Source organism: Lates calcarifer, linkage group LG1, assembly GCF_001640805.2.
Source record: "Lates calcarifer isolate ASB-BC8 linkage group LG1, TLL_Latcal_v3, whole genome shotgun sequence".
In the NCBI taxonomy this organism is placed as follows: domain Eukaryota; kingdom Metazoa; phylum Chordata; class Actinopteri; family Centropomidae; genus Lates; species Lates calcarifer.
Genome location: NC_066833.1, coordinates 21,946,213 through 21,964,497, shown reverse-complemented (window position 1 = coordinate 21,964,497; position 18,285 = coordinate 21,946,213). Strand labels below are relative to the sequence as shown.

General features: G+C 42.2%; 1 protein-coding gene across 1 annotated transcript in view; it reads right to left on the bottom strand.

Annotated features, from left to right (window-relative positions):
* klf12b (Kruppel-like factor 12b) overlaps positions 1–18,285 on the bottom strand; it is a 40,286-nt gene that overhangs the window by 7,535 nt on the left and 14,466 nt on the right. The window contains exons 2-6 of the mRNA XM_018702721.2: positions 17,002–17,084; positions 11,013–11,571; positions 7,506–7,634; positions 2,802–2,808; positions 705–862 (exon numbers count right to left, since the gene is read on the bottom strand). Coding sequence (XP_018558237.1) covers positions 705–862; positions 2,802–2,808; positions 7,506–7,634; positions 11,013–11,571; positions 17,002–17,067 — 919 coding nt within the window. The 5' untranslated portion in view covers positions 17,068–17,084. The remainder of the gene's footprint in view (positions 1–704; positions 863–2,801; positions 2,809–7,505; positions 7,635–11,012; positions 11,572–17,001; positions 17,085–18,285) is intronic.

Below are 18,285 nucleotides of genomic sequence, written 5' to 3'. Positions count from 1 at the left end.
TAGCTCTGTCTCCTCTGTGCTGTTAAACTCTGCTATGTATTACTGTTACTGTGTAAAATGGGGTGGGGTAAACAAGTAATATGATGGTTTTATAACATTCTTAAGTAAATACATAAGAGAATAAACAGTTATGGGGAACAGAGATTTTTGACCACTTCAGTATTATCATTAATGCCTGAAGACTGCTCTCGCAAAACGTCAGGATTCACCATTCTAAGATTCAGATTCCAATTTTCTCCTTTGAGCCTAACATGCCATGATCATCAGTTCACTATCCGAATAAGTCAGACAACCTCAGTGGATTTCTCATGATCAAGGTCTCCAGTGCCTTTGTTCTCCAGTCAAGAGAGAAAACATGAAAAATATCTTCACAGGCAACTCATTGCAGAGATGCTGAAAGCTGCAGGGCACTGAGCAGTCACAGATACGGTAGGTTTACATCTACAGTTCATTTTTACATTTATATTTGAATGACTATTTTGGCTTTTGGAATGGAGTGTGTGCCGTCATTGTCCTTTTACTCAAATTACCCTGGTCTCAGTCTTGATATGGGATTGGCCATTGGTCTAATGCAGCCCAGATTAAAAGTTTTAGGGTACAAATTATTCAAACTGGCTTAGACTCAAAAGTGGTTTTGAAGGTGGCAGACACTGCAGTAATATAAAAACACAACACATGAGTTATATACAGTCCGTTTTACTAACCTGTATGCGTCCTTCTGTGTGCTTTTAAATGGGAGCTTTTGGTGTAAACCTTATTGCAGCCCTCAAAGTCACATCTGTGGATTCTTCTCTTTTTGGAATCTGGTGATTCTGACCTCCTGGGGCGCCGTATGCTGTCAATACTGAACGGGGACATGGAACTGCAACAGGAGAATAAGAATTGAGAGAAAAGCATTAGGGTCAGCGTGAACTGCCTGTGACTGCTGGGGTGGATAATATTCTGGGCGCTTCCTATAATGTGACTGAGCTCGCAACAACGGCTGATCTTGTGGTGTTTGCCTTTTACCAGTTGTAAACACACACAATTCATCAAATATATCCCACTCATTGTGGAAAAACTACACATCTGTCCTGTGGTTTTTATTCAAAAATACGAGTGTTCCCCTCAATATGTCAGGATAAAAAAATGACCCATAAGGGCATCACTTGTTTTACACTGACAAACTCCTGAAATAAACTGTTTTTACATTGGGAAATTAAAACTACAGCGTTGTTGCCCATATTAAAAAAAAAAAAAAAATTAGGTAGCAGAAGGATATAAGAGATAACAGAGCTGAAATTCATAGAATAAAAACGTACTACACGTCATGCGCATCGGTGAAACCTTTCAGCCAATCAGGACAAAATGCTGTGGTCACCGGGGTGGTACCCATTTGGTGCAGTCGGTGGAAAGCAACTTAGCAGAAAACTGCAGGCGCCTTTTTCTCGTGAGGTTTTAACGTCATGTGACAGGGTGACATTGTGCAGCGCCAGCGAAAGTTGGACAAAAGCCCAGCATGCGTCACGTCAAGTCAAACTCACCTATTACTAGATTGACAATAACTTTGCCTTATGTCAGTGTGTCCAAAATCTATACTACATGCTAGTTCTAAACAGTATGTAATGTATTCACAGGGGAAAACTGACAAAGTGTACTCAAAAGTACATTACAGTATCATTTTCAAAAGAGTTGGTAAAGAGAACTTTGAGAAGAGTTTTGAAAAAGTGAACTCAGTTACAGAGAAATGCAAGTAAATGTATACCATAATGCAGTATACTATAAACATTAGCATACTCTTACACATACAGTCATCATGTAAGGTGGCAGAACAGTAGCGTTGCCAGCAGGTGGCAGTACAACACTGCTGCATCATGACTTGAGGAAGCAGATGAGGTAAGAAGGCTGGTATTCATATTGCTCCCAGACTGTCATCAATCAAAGGTGGAAACTGTTAATTTTTCAATGTTGTTCAGTGAGGTTAATGACTCCTGAGTTATATGTAACATCAATATATTTTGGCACGGCATTTCCTCTCCAATAAGTAATCAATATCACAGCTGATTATATAATTTGTCACTGCTAACAGTGAAGCCCTGTAGCAAAGTGTGAGTGTGTGCTTTTTGCGTGACTTGTCAGTGTTTGGTATCGAAATCTGTGTTAAATCGAAATTTGCTTACACATCACTTCTGTGAATATAATGCTGTATAAAAAACACGCACACACAAATAAATCCAGGAAGGAAGGAAGAAAGGTGGTGGTATATGGTCTCACCAGCACTTGATGAGTGAGAAACAGCGAGCACCTTTCACATAGCGATAAACACATGACTGCTGCACACACACAGCAAGTTGGCAAGACAGAGAAAGATACATGTAGAGACAGAAAACAAGAACATCTCTGTTTACTAGTGGGGAGGAGTAATATCTGTTGGATATATTTAACTAACTCTCTGCAGTGGAGGAGCACAAATGCTTTCCTTTCAGGTCTCAGAGTCTCTGTTGTGGATATTGAGAAAAAGTTAAGAGGGTGAAGGGGGAAAGGGGAAGAAGGGAGAGCAGGAGAGGAACTGCTTTGGTCGTGTCAGAGGGATTTGAAAGAGGAGCAGACAGACCCCTCCAGTTGGACACTGAAGGGGCCTGTCTGACTCAAACTGTCGCCACCACACACAGCCCACTTCCTGTCTCTCCTGTCTTTCACCGAAGCATGATTTGTCACAGACTCAGATACAGGCGCGCAATCAAGGCTCGTGCGTATACACAGGCTGCACAAACACACTGAATTACATAAAAAAACACACGTACATACAGATCACCTGTTGCTCTTGGCCTACTGCCAATCTGAAGCTGTACAGGAAATGAGCACACGGGTCAGATATGAAGTGAACTCTACCTCCCCTCTCATTTCTCTCGCTCTCTCTACTGCATGCAACTAAGTTCAGAAAATACCACACAGCAATGTGATGTCAAAAGAGAAGTGTGTTCAGAAATCTGAAGGCAGACTGCGAGGCTTTATTACGAATAGGTGATGATATTACTGAGCAATCTACTAATCTAACTGAGAAATGTAGAAAACTATCTAGAATCTGAGGTCCTCTAGATGTGTGTGTGTGCGTGTGTGTGTCTGTGTGTGTGTGCGTGTGCGTGTGTGTGTGTGCGTGCCAGGATTTACAGTGGAAACACTCTGAGCTCAGCCACTAAGCAGATGAGGCGGATGTTTACATTCTGACTTCATCCATGAAGTGACTCCCTGATTATGATATAATTTAGGAAGGTCTGAGTACAACAGCTTCTAAAACAAAGAATAAACGACAAGTCTTTACTCATATAAATTAACTTCTTTAATGTAACTGCTTTTCTTCTGCTGGTGATAATTCCGTCGTCACTGCTACTCCACTTCAAAAGCCTGGTGACAGATTTCTGGTTTTATCTATTCTGGGTATTCATACAAATTTAGCGATCTTCAGTTTTTACTAGACCACAGACACTACACACCAGTGCTTACCACTGCAACAAAGATTAACACTTTCAAGATCTGCTTAGATCACATTTTAATGATCCCTATGAGGGAATTAGTCACCACTGAAAAATCACATCATTCAGCAGGGGAAAATGAAGCAATCACGCAGTTAATCGCAGTTAATTTTGATAATCGATTAATTGTTAAAGACAAGAAAAAATGTCAAACATTTACTAGTTAGCTTCACTAATGTAGGTACTGTTTTATGTCATGATAAACTGAAAATCTTTGGGGAACTGTGATGGGCATTTTTCATTATTTACATATTGGAACTAAGTGATTTATCAATTAATTAAATTCACTGGTAAAAATCACTAATTGTATCCCTAAACGCAAGCCGCAATTTCAAGAGGTTCTATCTTCTATAAAAAAAAAAAAAAAAACTTCCTCATCTTTAGTATTTTCATGTTTTAGTTGAAGGAGGAGTTGAAGGAGTGGGTTAAAAAGATTTCACCACCACTGGTCTATTTTGAATAGCTCCTGAAAGATGCTACTACCATGGTGCTATATATATCAACAGGTCTACTCTATGTGTAAATACACAGTAAAAGATCACAGTGTTCAACCTGTGCCTTTAAACCAGCTAAAAACATATAACATGCAAATGCAACTAGGGACTGACTGGTTGACACTCACAGTAAAAAGTAGTCTCGTGTATGTATAATTACAACATGAAAAAGTTATGTTTAGAGATTGCCTTTTTATCAGCAGCTCAGCTGAATAACTTTATCAAATAATGGAACAAACATGTGGCAAAGTAAGCAGAAAATAATAAGCACAAAGTTTTGTTGTTTTCACATAAACAATGTATTGTGGGTCTTTATCTTAACACCTTATCTCTAACTATGTGCATCGTAGCTGTTGTGTGAGAATCAATTTGTTGCATTTTTGCATGTGAGCCCAGAGGCACATTCACACTGCCCTGAGCCCTGTATGAATGTGTCTTATTGCGTCTCCCAAAGCAGCAGCAGAGAGAAATAGGAAGTACAGCTGAGAACAATTTTAAACAGAGTTGACCTCTGTTGTAGTTGCTCTGTTTCAACCTCTTCATCCGCTTCTCTTTATGCGTACAACAGAGAATGTACGTATGTGTGTCACCTGTAACAGGGGTTTCCCACAATGCAAATACAATACATATTTTTCAGACTTCTCATAGGAAATGGGGTCATCTCAATGGTTTTAACTGTTATCTACACAGTAGGTAACAGTGGAATTATCAAGAAAACAAGAAAGGGAATGTCTGAGAGCGTGTGATTGTGTGTGTTATATGTGTGTGTGTGTGTGTGTGTGTGGGCACTGGAAGACTGCCCACTGGGCATTCCTGTACCTGTCCGAGGATACTACCCCTCACCTCACCCCTCTCCCCTCCCTCCACCTGCTCTGCTCCGTTGCCCCCAGGTCCTTGGGGACCAGCCAGACTTCAACAGAGACAACCCTTCCAACACAAGCCCCTGCCCCCAACACGCATCCACCCACCCACCCACACACACACACACACACCTTCTTTCCCTCTCCTATCTCTCTCACTCTGTCTTCCTGTCTTTTTGCTTGTGCTCTCCCACAATAGCCTATCCACCGGTCCCCAGGGAAACGCATGAATATGGAGGAGGCTGCCCAAGAAGCACATGACATAAACACACTCTCACTCTCTCTCTCTCTCTCTCTCTCTCTCTCTCTCTCTCTCTCTCTCTGTCTCTTTCTATCTCACTTTCTCCTTTCACTCATTTATTTATATATGGATACCTGGATTGGAGGCTGCAGGCACTCCTATCCTCCGCCCTTACACTTGTCCTCCCTGATGCTCTCTGGATGACTGCTTGTGTAAATATGGATACTAAATTACATAAAGCAGCTCTTTCTACACTCACAGTGTACATGTTTAAATGAGAAGAAAAAAAATATAGCAGCACAACAGAGTGATGTGTTTCAAAGAAGCGCTGTCGGCTTCTGTTGCAGTGCAGATGTCCATAGAGCGCATGTGTTGTGTCAATACAGAATGCACATTCTTCCAGCGTGTAACTCAAGAAGACTACAGACTTCTTTGTTTTTCACAGACAAACATGCAAGTCTGTGTTCCTGTTGACAATGGCTGACCTCCTTCTGGAACCAGCTGTTCTGTCCACTGCGCAGAAACACGTGCATGCATACAGTACAGACACACACACACACACACACACACACACACACACACCGGAGGATTAATATTTACGGACGTGAACACATACTTTTTCACGCGCACGCTCGTGCACACACTACGCACACAGGAGCACAGTTTCCACACAGCACAGTCTGCACTTTGCACACAGAGAAGTGAGTGTGTGGGCAGGCCCTGGCAGGGCATTGCTAAGCCTGGCTGGTGATTTATCTCCATAGTGAAAGCTTGGGCAGTGAAAGGTTGGGTCCTGCCAACCTCTGTTCTCCTCTGACCACCCGGTGCCCACGTGTGGCACTCAGGGGCACGCCTGTCCCTTTCAATAACCTGCACCGAAATCTGAGTCCTCCAGTGAGCGCCTGTGAGTGTGTGTGTGTGTATATGTGTGTGTGTCTTCCTTGAAATATGGCTAACTCTGCTCGTACCACTGAACAAGCAGAGCCGCACATCTAGTTTTTACCACAATGTGTTGTGCAGTGCCACCACAATAACACATTTAGTTTCATTACTGTCGAAGTTCACACAGGCAGCAGTGAACAGACAAAGAATGTAAAATGTCCTGTACACAATGTCATCCCTGTGAGCTGGAGTGTTACCACCAAAACACAGCCAGTTGGGGTTGGCCTACCGTCAGACTCAGCCTTGTTAATGTTGCTACATCATTAGCAGGATTCTCACAGAGTCCTGGAATACTTTCCTTACAGTTAGTCTAAATAAAAGTCCTATGGGTATTAACTTGAGTCTGGCCAGGCTGCTACTTATGACTGTTCTGGGTTTATGGGCGGAGGGTAGGCCTGAGCCAAATGTTTCTCTGCATTTGATTTCCTGCTTCTGATTGGAATTTTTTTTTAAAAAGTAAGGTTGTCATTCACTGGTGAGGGAAGTCATTTCATTCAACACAGATGGACTGGCACCACAGGAGTTGTGATGTCTGTAAGTCCAACAGGGCATCAAGTATGTCTGAGCCATATGCAGTCATATAGATGCACACCCACATGGATACATCCATTTGTAGTCAGGAAAGCACACAGAAATTCACAATGTTAGGTCTTACACTAGGTTCATATGTAACCAATGCTCTAATCCAGGGCATCAGGGAAGATATTTTCAACCTCCATACTCTAAACTCTGAAATGCCAGAGTTTATTTTTTATGTTATTTTAATTTTATTTCAGTTTTTTTTTACTAAATAGACCTTGTGGTTTTTAAATGTGTACAATGTTTTCTTAAATAGTCACCTCTTTAAATTTACAATTATTTTGTATTTTTAAGACTGGAAAATTGCTATTGCAACCCAGAATCAGAAACAGGTGCACTGAAGAGGATTACATCTTCAAAATAAAAGCCTATATGTGCATAGAGATCTGCACATATTCTAAGCTGTTAGAATATTTTTATAAAAATAACCTTTACATGTATTACACTGATTGCACTGTTAAAAAGAGCGGTGACATTTTAAACTTGTTTAATGTCTTTGCTTGTTGAGGTGCTGTAAAGCATTTATTTAAACAGCTACGATGTAATCTAACTCTGTACTACTGAGGTGAGTAATAATGTGAAGGCAAGTTAGTTTGAAAAAAAAAAACACTTTCTCCAACACTAGCAATTCTCTTACGAGTGGAACAAACTTCCATATCTCCAAATTTAACAGCAGCCAACAGTAAGGAGTGTAGGGATCAAAGCCATCCTGGGACAATATTGAATAGAAGTATGTATTTCAGCTTCAGAATAGTCAACATGTATCTCAGTTTATGTTTGGTTTAGTTTTTTTTAGCTTTTAAGATCAGTAAAGGAAAAAAAGTCAGCGCGAAGAACTTCCACACACGTGTAGAGATCAAGATACTCACTCTTGTACAGGCGCGGGCTATAGACAGCGCAGTGGAGCCGGTCTCATTAACACTGTCCAAGGTCACGTTTGGCAGGTCGTCGTCATCGCTGTCACTTTTGATCTGCCTTGGCGACAGGCCATTGGGGTCTGTGTGTGCTGCGAGGACAGGACACAGACACAGGAGTCAGACACATGATACTGGAGCCGGCCCTGGAAACTTATAAGGCATATCACATTGTGTGCGTTGGAAAGTGTTTCTAATTGTAATGAGGTATTCACCTTCACACTGATATATTGTCATTTCATTTTTAAGAGGAATTATCTCACAAAGTAGCTTTAGTTATTTATTACTTGAAATATATACTTGTGGATACAGTTATATGTGGCTGTTTGTGTGTCTGTGTTTGTGTATCAAGGAGGTCGCCTCAGTCAGTAGCTGTCAATCAAATTCTGAACTTGAGGAGAGTACAGCCAACTATGACACTGTACCCAGTACTTACATATGCACAGAAAAGCAAATAAATATTAAATATTAAATTATAAATAATAATTATTTTTTTTAAATGCACACACACACACACAGACACTCAATAATGAATGGTCCCACACACTGTGTGTATATATATATATATGTGTGTGTGTGTGTGTGTGTGGCTGAACTGAATATGTCCAAGTTGAAAGTACATGTGCATGCATGAGTGTGACTCTGTTCCCCTACATGTGCAACTGACAGAGAATCATATTCAGGATAATGACAAACTTTTACATAAAAGGCCTGGAGAGAGCACAAAAGTCTTAATGCATCCATTCGTCGCTGTATTCTTTTCACAGAGCTTCCCAGTAATTAGTAAGCAAGCTTTGCTGAATGTTTGATTGGCCAGCATGCCATCAAACCATGACCCTCTGAGTCAATGAAGGCAGGGGTCTCTGTCTCTTGGGCTACACGACAATGTTACATCTACTCCAGCTGTTGTGACAACTTCTCCCCTGGACAGCTCATTGGATATATTGCCAGAGCCTGCAGCAATCCTGTCTTCTCTATCTCCATGGACACAGGCTGCGTATATCCTCAATAACTCAAGAGATACTTTCCAAAGAAAAGTTGCTGGAAATTTACAGTTAAAGATTAAACACAGATTAAGTAATAAAATAGTTCAGCAAAAAAGACATCAAAATGAATTTACAACATGATAACAACATGGCTAAGATACTGTAATAACTATTCTATTTTCTTTCTGAAGATGTAACCATCACTAACACTGAATATAAAGACATAAGACATACAGTATTTTCCACTGAGTTCTGCAACACCACAGTCTACTGTAATTCTGGTGCTTTTATAACTTATCAGGACCTCACCTCCTCTGCCCTCTCAGCCGAGACTGTGGCTATAATGGCCCATAATAAGGGTCTAGAGTTTGCAGCAGACATGGTGTTATTACTGGAAAGGGGGGGGGGGGGGCTGCAGAAATAATGCTCTGACTCTGTAGGATCTTTTGCTTTTAAAGGCTTCTAACTGTTGTTGTAGACTACAAGATGCAGAGTGGTCACCATCTTGCTACCCAGTGGAAAACCTGTAATTAGTTAGAAACGCATTGTGTGTTGGAAAGGGGTATTTTGAGCGAGGGACACAAAGGAGGAGTGGTGGAGAGGTGGGCAGAGCACCGGATTTCTTTCTTTCTCTCCTGTTGTTTCCAGTCAAGCCCTGTTTCCATGGCAACCTCCTGCCGGAGACAGGGAGACAGCAGTGAAAGGAAGGGTACCCGCCCTCTCTTAAAGAGGATGGCCAACCTGTGTATGTGTGTGTATGTGTATGTGCATGTGCACGTGGGAAAGTGGATGAGTGTGTCTATGTGTGTGCCTGCAAGTGTTCTTACATCTATGTTGAGGGCTTCAATAATCATATTAAACTTAACATGAGCCGAAAGGGCTTTAGTATGTGACTCCCCTGATGTCAGCAATTTATTTATTTAGCCATCAACCAATAGTGACACCTGACAGGGAAATATCCAGATAAGGCAAAAAAGTATGAAATGATTTCTTCTAACACTACATTATTTTTAATTTGACTGTGGGAATTTGTTTTTAAATGTTCTCAACGAGTCACACTGAGTAACAGCTAAACGTTCTGTACGGGTTTCCATCTCATTAAAAGTCACTGTATCCACCACACCCAATATTCTGCTCCATTTCCTTTGTGTTTGGTGCCTTCAGAGCTGGACAGACCTAATGTTGGACCATGCATAGATGCGTGCATGTGTTTGTGTAAGTGCCACCCATCTTCAATATCCATCCACACCCTCTTATGCAAGTCTTGTTTTTCCTGTCCTTCCTTCTTTCCTCTCCCCAGGAGCAGACATCCAGCACTTAAAACGCCCATCTCTGAGGACCATCCCCACCCAGCCAGCCAAGTGTCTGTCTGAGCACACGCTCTAATTACACATCTCTGTTTGTTTGCTTGTACGTACAGAACAGTACATGCATGGGTGTGACTTCAAGTTTAAGTGCATCTGTCCATCCTGTGGGGAGTGTCAAGAAGCAACTTCTTTTATAACCTACAGTTGCCCTGTGTACCGCTCGGAGAAACACCTACTGTAGGCTCACTCCCAGTGGTTGGCAGTAAAAACCACACCCAGAGAGAAAACCAATAATACAGTCTAGGTTCGGCCAGAGAGGTCCAACACACAAACTGCCCCAGATGTTTGCTTCTCAGTCGAAAGAAAGGTAACAACTGGTGTACCCATGGTTACCTGCACCACAGGCTATTTAAGACAGCCAAGCAAAATCTCTTTCAGTGAAAGATGGGAGGGCCTTTCAACTTCGCACTGAAGGGGTAACACTATTGCCTCAGGGCCTGTCTCTGAAAGCATGTACACACACACACACACACACACACACAGTCAGCCTTCATTGCATTGTGTCTGCAAGTGCTTTGACTAAAGAGAGCACAGGACATCCTGCCAGACAATCATACCACGATACACAGCTTGTCATTGGGATATCTCATGCTTCATCACTCGGGTATCACAGCCATTCCTTCACTGCCTAATGCCAGCCTGGACCACTCTGTATCATCCCTTGTTGCTGACCCAAATACAGGCAAAGCAGATATGAAATAAATGTTATTCCATTTCTGAAAAGGTTTTCAATCAAAGTTTTTGGGTGTTTCATTATTTTGGGGGCTTAGAAAGAATATTACTTAAGTGCATTGTCACAGTTGACAACTGATGATTGAATATATTTAACTATTTTGAACTTTGGTGACTAACTCATGTGTAATAACTGATTTCTAATCAATATTTCTCAGTAGGTGGAGAAAGTGTCTAATAAAGCTGGAGGCTAGAGCTTCTTTAGAGACACATCAGACTTATGCTGCTATGTGAGACTAATATATTCATGAAGCAGTAGCACAGAGTCTGAATTATAATGCATGATTATTTCCTTTACATATCTAGCTTAAATAATTACTGGAGAAATTACAGTGTTACTGTCAGATGTATGAATATGGATTAAGTTTGGAGAGCATGGTCTCACCTTTGCCCTGGCTTTTGACCTCATCCAGCAGAGGTAGCATGATGGCGTTGTTGAGGCTGGAGGGTGATCGAACGGCAGTGGTGTACATGAGGGGCAGTGACTGTACCACAACTGGGATGCGGTGAACATGGCTGGAAAGCTTCCCTGCTCCCTGCAGGCTCAGAGGGCTGGATGGAGGCGGCGGCACAGAGTGCAGGATGTGCAAATACGGCTGACCTCTCACCCCGGCGCCAGGGGCAACCAGAGGGCCTGGTGTGAGCACCGACGAGGCTGAGGTGATAACTGATGGAGAGGAGGAAGAGGAGGAGGAGGAGGATGGCGACGATAACGAAGACGGGGAGAAGGCGGATCTGAGAGGGGATGATGATGAGGTCGTGCTGGAGGTGGGGATGGCGGATGAAGAGGAGGGGCGGGGTTTGTTGATAGACAGGTCGACAGGCTCGGTCTGTGTGTGGAAGTGCAGGTCGTGAGCAAGCAGGTCTTCTGGGGGTTCGGGTTTAACTCTGCTGAGGAAGAAAGGGACGCCGTCCATTGCAGAATAAGGGCGCACTTTAGGTGACTGTGGGAGTAGAAGAAACAACAATGTTAGATTTTTGTCATTTTAATGTCTTACAAATGCACAGACTTGCAACACACATGAATTAAGTGAAACAATTTGGCTTCAAATGATCTATTTATGGCATTAAATTTCAATTAAATTTCACTGAAATAATTTGAACTGTCTCATTAACCAAAAAGTGTTGTGTTGTTTCGAGGACAGTTGTTTTTGTATAAATAATCAGCTTCAGAATGAACAATACTGCATGATAGAGATATGTCAGAAAGGTATATGTAGTGACATTCATAGAGAAAGGACCATTTCATTTGATCAAGTCCATTCAAGCATTCAACTCCTGCGAAGTCTCCTTGGTAAGCATGATGTCATACGCAGATGCAATACAGGAGTAAAGATAGTGTCTCACACACTCGCCTCCTTTCACTCTCTCTCTTTCTTTTTCTTTTCCTTGGCGTGGGCTGCTCTCTCGCTCTTTTCCTCCTGTTTTCCATCACTCCCACAGAAACGCAGCTCTCTTGGCTCCCCCTTGTATCTCTCCTAAATCTCCTTTGTGACGGTGGAAAAACATCATATGGGCTCAATTTCCTGACCGTCTCTCTCTGTCTCTCAGCGATGGGCCTCCTAAGGCCAACGCTGGTGGCTCAGTGTATCCCTCGACATATCTTTCACTTAACACCAAGCAGACTGTAACACAACCGCTCCATCTGTCCGCACAAGTTTCAGGAACCTGTTTACTTGGAAAAGATAATGGAGAACAAACAAAATAAGAAAAACGACACTCACCCTGCTACTATTTGTTTCTCCTGACTCCCAAACTCTGGACATTCTTTGATATCACAGTCTTTGTTTTAATGTCAAATTAAAAACGTCACATGTGATGTTGCTGATCTAGGCTCACTATGTTCAGTGCAGGAAGGGGGGGGGGGTGCTAGAGTGTGTGGCGAGTGGTGTTGATCCTCCCAGTGGAGTCCTTTAGAGGCTGACTCACAGTTAAGGCCATCAGGGAGTGAGCGCATTCAGGATTTTTACTAATCATACAGGAAAAGCTAATTAAAGCTAAAGGAAAAGCTCCGATCGCAGCTGCGGCAGAAATGAAAAATGTTCTGTACCGTGGATTTTCATCCTCAGTTTTGTTTTTCAGACTCACATTTCTTTCCCCTTATGTAATGCTGGCTGAGAGTGGATCTGTGGTGAATTACGAATTTCTCTGAGTGGTGTGTGTGTGTGTGTGTGTGTGTGTGTGTGTGTGTCCGTGTTCTTTTATGTAGTAGCCTACTATTTTTACTCCAGACTTGTATACTCGTTTTCAGCCTACAGGAAATGTTACGACCCCATGAATCAAAAAGTGCCTCTCACTGTGTAACTCCTCCTCAGTTGGAAAACAAACCCTACCCCATGAAATATGCCCTCTGATGACCTCTGGACCTTGGTGGAGTTCAGCTCAGGGTCGGTAGCGTCAGGTCAAGGTTCACAGCACATTATGGTCTGCCTCATAATACCACCCATCAAGCATTTTAACCAGGGTCTCAACAGGACTTTATGTATGTAATTATGCTTTGGGGAAAACACATTATAATTGTTTTGATTAAGGCTTTTTTTTTCTCTATCAGTAAAATACAAACAGCCTTAGGTATCACAACTGTAATAAACTTAACTGCAGTCTTTGTGAAAATTGAACAAGTGTATGTTCTGTGATGAAGGAAATCATTGTGCCTCCTTCATGGAAACTGAGTTTAATTTTTCCTAGTAGAACAGTTCAGTCAGAGACACTTCCCTCAAGGAATTGACCATTTTTAGCAAATAGTTATACAGTTATATTTGGCTGAAAAGACGCTGCCTTTTTGAGGGAGCGCTTAAAGAATCACAGCAGTAGTAAGGGTTCTGCTACGTCAACTAATCCCCCTTAATAAACACATACGTACACAGTTATTAGATATAGTAATGTCAATAATACCAGAAGCTTCAATAGGAGGGGTTTTGGATGGCGGAAATGGTCTGTAGTTCGCTGTTAAATCAGTAGAGTAATAAATGAGAGTTGTCAGGTTTTAAAGTTTGCCTTCTACACCTGTATGAAAATGATTGGCTTTCATCATTCATTCATCAGCTGGTAGCCAAACAACTACTGAATGAACCACTGACAGTAAAGCATGAATGGAGCAGCTGATAGTAATCAGCTGATGCAAGCTCTACTTTATTGCTCTGCCTGAAGTAACGCATTGCTCCACTTTGAGTTTGTCCACTCATAAAGCCAATGCTGTGTCCACACAGGGGGGTGAAGTGTGAACAGCATGTCAGCAGAGTCTGATACTAAATCATTGCACCCCCAAAACTCAAGAAAAAACAGATCTTGAAGTAAAAAGAACACGCCTCGAGTCACATTTCCGTGCAAACAGCATGAGTGAAACGTAAACATCAGTCCACCTTGACTAATTAAAACGGAAGCATATCTGTACCATTTGACACATGTGAGACGAACAACTGAAAAATGCGGTTAAAATGCTTTCTGTGTGGACTCACTCTATTGCACCCTTGGGATGACTGTTCGTAAATCAGGGTCACTGTTGACCCTCCTTGTTAGCTCCCTTGGAATTTCTAGGTTCTTAACTGATTTTGTTCCTGACTACATATCTGCTATCTAATGGCTATAGCTGCCTCAAAAAAACATTTCAAAAGAAATATTATTTCATTGTCAATATGTATGTTTGTGATTTCCTGTGTCCTCTGTGCTTCTCTTGCACCAACTCCTGATGTAGCCTTTCTTGACAGGGCCTTAAGCTATGCTCCAACTGCTTTCGCATGTGATCTCTCTGTGTTTGCATGCTGTGTATAGGATGCGTGTGTCACAGACTGCCTGGAGCTATACTGCCAGAAGGCTTTGAAGCCATTAGATCCATTGAGGCTGATATCAGTGTTTTGGAAAATCTGTCTTTCTCGATAAGTGCTACAATAAGTGTAGTTTCAGCTACTAAAGTTCTGCATTTGCCAGTTCTGCCAGTGAAAGAATACAGGAGAAAAAAAGAGGAATCTGAAGTAAATATATCATCATGTTAACCACAAGTGTAGCCTGAATGCTGTTCTGATGGGGGGTTTTTTATGGTCAACAGAACCAGTTTAGTTTCAGCCCTAAACTCTGATTGGCTAAAAGCTTGTGGTAAATATACACACCTGTGCATGTAACTGTAACAGCATCAGCGTATATGTCAGACAGGGTGGGGTAAGTTAGAAACAGTATCACCATTACATAACTTGTCCATCAGATAGAACTAAGTTTATTTATCAACTGTACAAACGTTTACAATAAATAACACAAATTTAAAGAGATTTCATCATTTTTATAAATGCCTATGATTTATTCATTGCTAGTAGCTAGTAGCTTTTGTACTTGCCAGCCCATGATCTCTTTGGCTGTGGTGTAGTCAGTGTAACAAAATGTATAAAATAGCCTCAAGTGGCATTCTCATTTGAAAGGAGGTGATAGCAAAAAATATGTTTTTTCTTCTTCTTCTTCTTCTATAACAATCTGTTGAACTTCAAAATTCACCTTATTGTGCTCCATGGTCTCCAAAGTCTCCATGTCCTGCTGCTCTGTCAGTAAACTAGGCTAAAGTTGTTCTTTTTGCTAAGACAAGATGGGGAGAACAGACGAGCTGTGCTGAACAGTTAATCTTGAAATCAAACCATCTGAGTAATGTGAGGAAGCATTTTCCAGTTTTCATTTGTATAAATAAGGATGTGTTATCATTTTATTCAAAAGTGGCCTCGGTGTAAAAAGGGGAACACTTGTGTGGAAAGGTCAAAACAACAGCGTCTAGTGTTACACAAAAGTGAAAAACAGAAACTTATTTGCATTTTGGGGTTAGGTTCTCAAACAGATCTCAGCCAGCACAAATGGAAAACTAAAGCCACCCCCACTTTCATTCTGACAGATACAAACACACGTATGCACTCAAACCTACACATACTCACACACACTGACACACATACAAAAGATATGCCCGACCCGCCTGCCGCCTCTGTCCTCATGCCGTTGTCTTTATTAGGGGATACTGGTTAGCAGGGCAGATTTTCCAGGCCCTTGCGGGCGAATTGTCTAACGAGGCAGACCATTTCCAGCAAGCCCTTGGCCCCCCGCCACCCAAATGAAGACCACATTTCTGCAGCAGCCTAAACTGTCTGTCTGCGTCTGCCATCTAAAAGGGAAGCTCAGTCTGTCAGGGCAAGATTGGATCTCGGTGCACTTCAAAGCTGTGTGGGCTGCAACGCTCACATCCTGTCTGTGACTGACATCACTACACGTATGGAGAATGGCTTCAAACCCCAGGTATTAGGTAGCAGTACAAGAGCACAACTCTCATACCCTTGAGCCACACGATGAGAACAGGACACCCAGAAAGTACCCACCTGCTGCCTCTCTGTCAAGTCCTAAGATATGGACAGGCAGAGTCGGCTCTTATCAGGACACAGCGCCTCCACAGCCAAACAATTCTCTACAAGACCTGAGATAACCTGATGGTTTATCAGCAGTTAGTATTTTACTCATCCATCACGAGCTAATGCTCTCAGATTTGTCTCAACAGAAACTACTTTGCCCTTCTCCTACCAACTGTTCTTGGTGATATATTAGGGGCCAAGATATTATTGATATCTTATGAATGGAAATCAATAATAGCTAAACACTAATTCATCATGATTACAAATATTAAGTGGCCTGCACCCACTATACACACAGCTGTGGCAGCAACACAAAGCCCTGGTAACCTAGCAACAGCTTCACCATAACAAGACCACTTTATTTCTAGGTGTCGGACCAGAGAGCACTGGTACTCTATGTGGGCTATGAAAACCCTGCATGAGGTAACTCCATTATACCCAACATGGTCAGTACATGCTGTTTAATTGAACATGAAACACAAAAATAGTGATAGCGATAGTGTTTGCAGAGAGGTAGTATGCCATGGAGGGTTGTGTTCTAGCTATGTATGTGTGCATGAGAGAGATTATTCATGTGTGTTTGTGAGAAAGAAGGGCAAGGGATGATGAGGGGAAACTGAGAGACATAAAGGAGCAGGAACAGACAGAGATAGATAAGATTTAGAGTTTCCCATGTGACCCTCCTCCCTGGAGCAGTGACTACATCTGCGCAATCACCCCCAGCTAGCATGGACTCTTCGCTGGCCCCAGTCACCTCCCCGAAACTCCCCCAATGAATTCCTGCTCCAGCTGTGGCTCTCCTTCTCTTCTTGGTTCGTCTCCTCTTCCTGCTTACTACCATGCTCTCCGACCACTCCTCTTAGCCCCCACACTCACTCGCTCTCTCACTCGCTTGCCCAGGCCTGGGAGTGATTATCAGCCCATTGCCGGGAGGAGGAAAGAAGGAAAGGAAGGCAGGAGGAGGAAAAAAGGGAATTGTCTGGAAAACAACTGCTCTCTTACCCCTTGTTCCGATTCCAGGGGCTCGGCTTTGACTCGGACTGCAGGCATTCCGTCAAGCATTAACATCCTGTTTCTGAGGCTGCCTGTGAAGGGACACAGAGGAGGTGTAAGACGGGTGTTTTAGCATGACTAAGCAGGTCCCACACTCAAGTTATTCACACATGGACATCTACTATGTTGTGCTCACACCCACTGAAAAATAGACACATTTTAAATAGACACAAATTTATCTTTCAGAACCATCAGAAGCTGCAAGACAAAAGATGCACACAAACTGTATAAACTCAGTGCACAGCATGACTCCCTCTTCTCCATTATAAAGATTTTCAATTTCTTGGCGGGCTGCTATGGGGCTAATAACACTTCATAACAATGAATAAAATCCTCTTATGGCTTCAATGGAATACAAATACTTGCTTTGATATGGAGTTACTCAACAGCAATAGCAATAGTACAACTGGACAGAGTTTCATCTCTGATAAAAAAAAAAAAATACATAAAACAATGAGAATGAAAATTTGACATTTGACAAATAGAATTTTATACTCCTAATGATATATGTAATATTAATACCATAATGTTGCATTTGCATACACACACAATATCACACTTCTTAGTGCATCTACCATATGTATTCATCTTTCCCTATGCTGCCTCTGTAAAGTGGGCAGCAGTGCTCCTTGCTGTGGCTTTAAGAGGGATACTCAGACAGAGCCAATGACAACAATGCATGTTCCCTATCCCTCAGATGGGGCCGACCTGAGGTAACCCTCCCTCTTATTATTTTAGCAGCAGTACATGGAGGAATGCAAGCGAGGCAAATAGTCTCTAAACATCTCTATTACTCTCCACTGTTGGCACCGGCAGCTGGATGTGCAGCCCAGTCCTTGCAGTCAGCAGCATTGGGGACTAAAAAGCTCAAGACAGTCATGACTGACATATATTCTCTCAATGAAACCGGTTGCCTGACCATCTACCTACACCAAACACCTAAGATCTCACACAAAATCCATGTGGCCTGTCCAATAATCAAGTTTTTGTACTCACCGGAAAGTCCGTTCAAAATAGTTAACAAAAAAAAAACCATTTCTATTTTTTTACACATTTCATTCAAAACTGCCACAACAAAATCATTTAATGCCAAGTATTGTTCCACCACCTCTTAGATTCTCAAGCAAAAGCTAATCCTGACTGTGTTTGTGTGTGAGGGAGGTAGAGAAAGAGAGAGGATTTACTCAATCTGCAACCCCCCCCAGATCTCGCCTCTCAGGTCTAAGTCCCTCA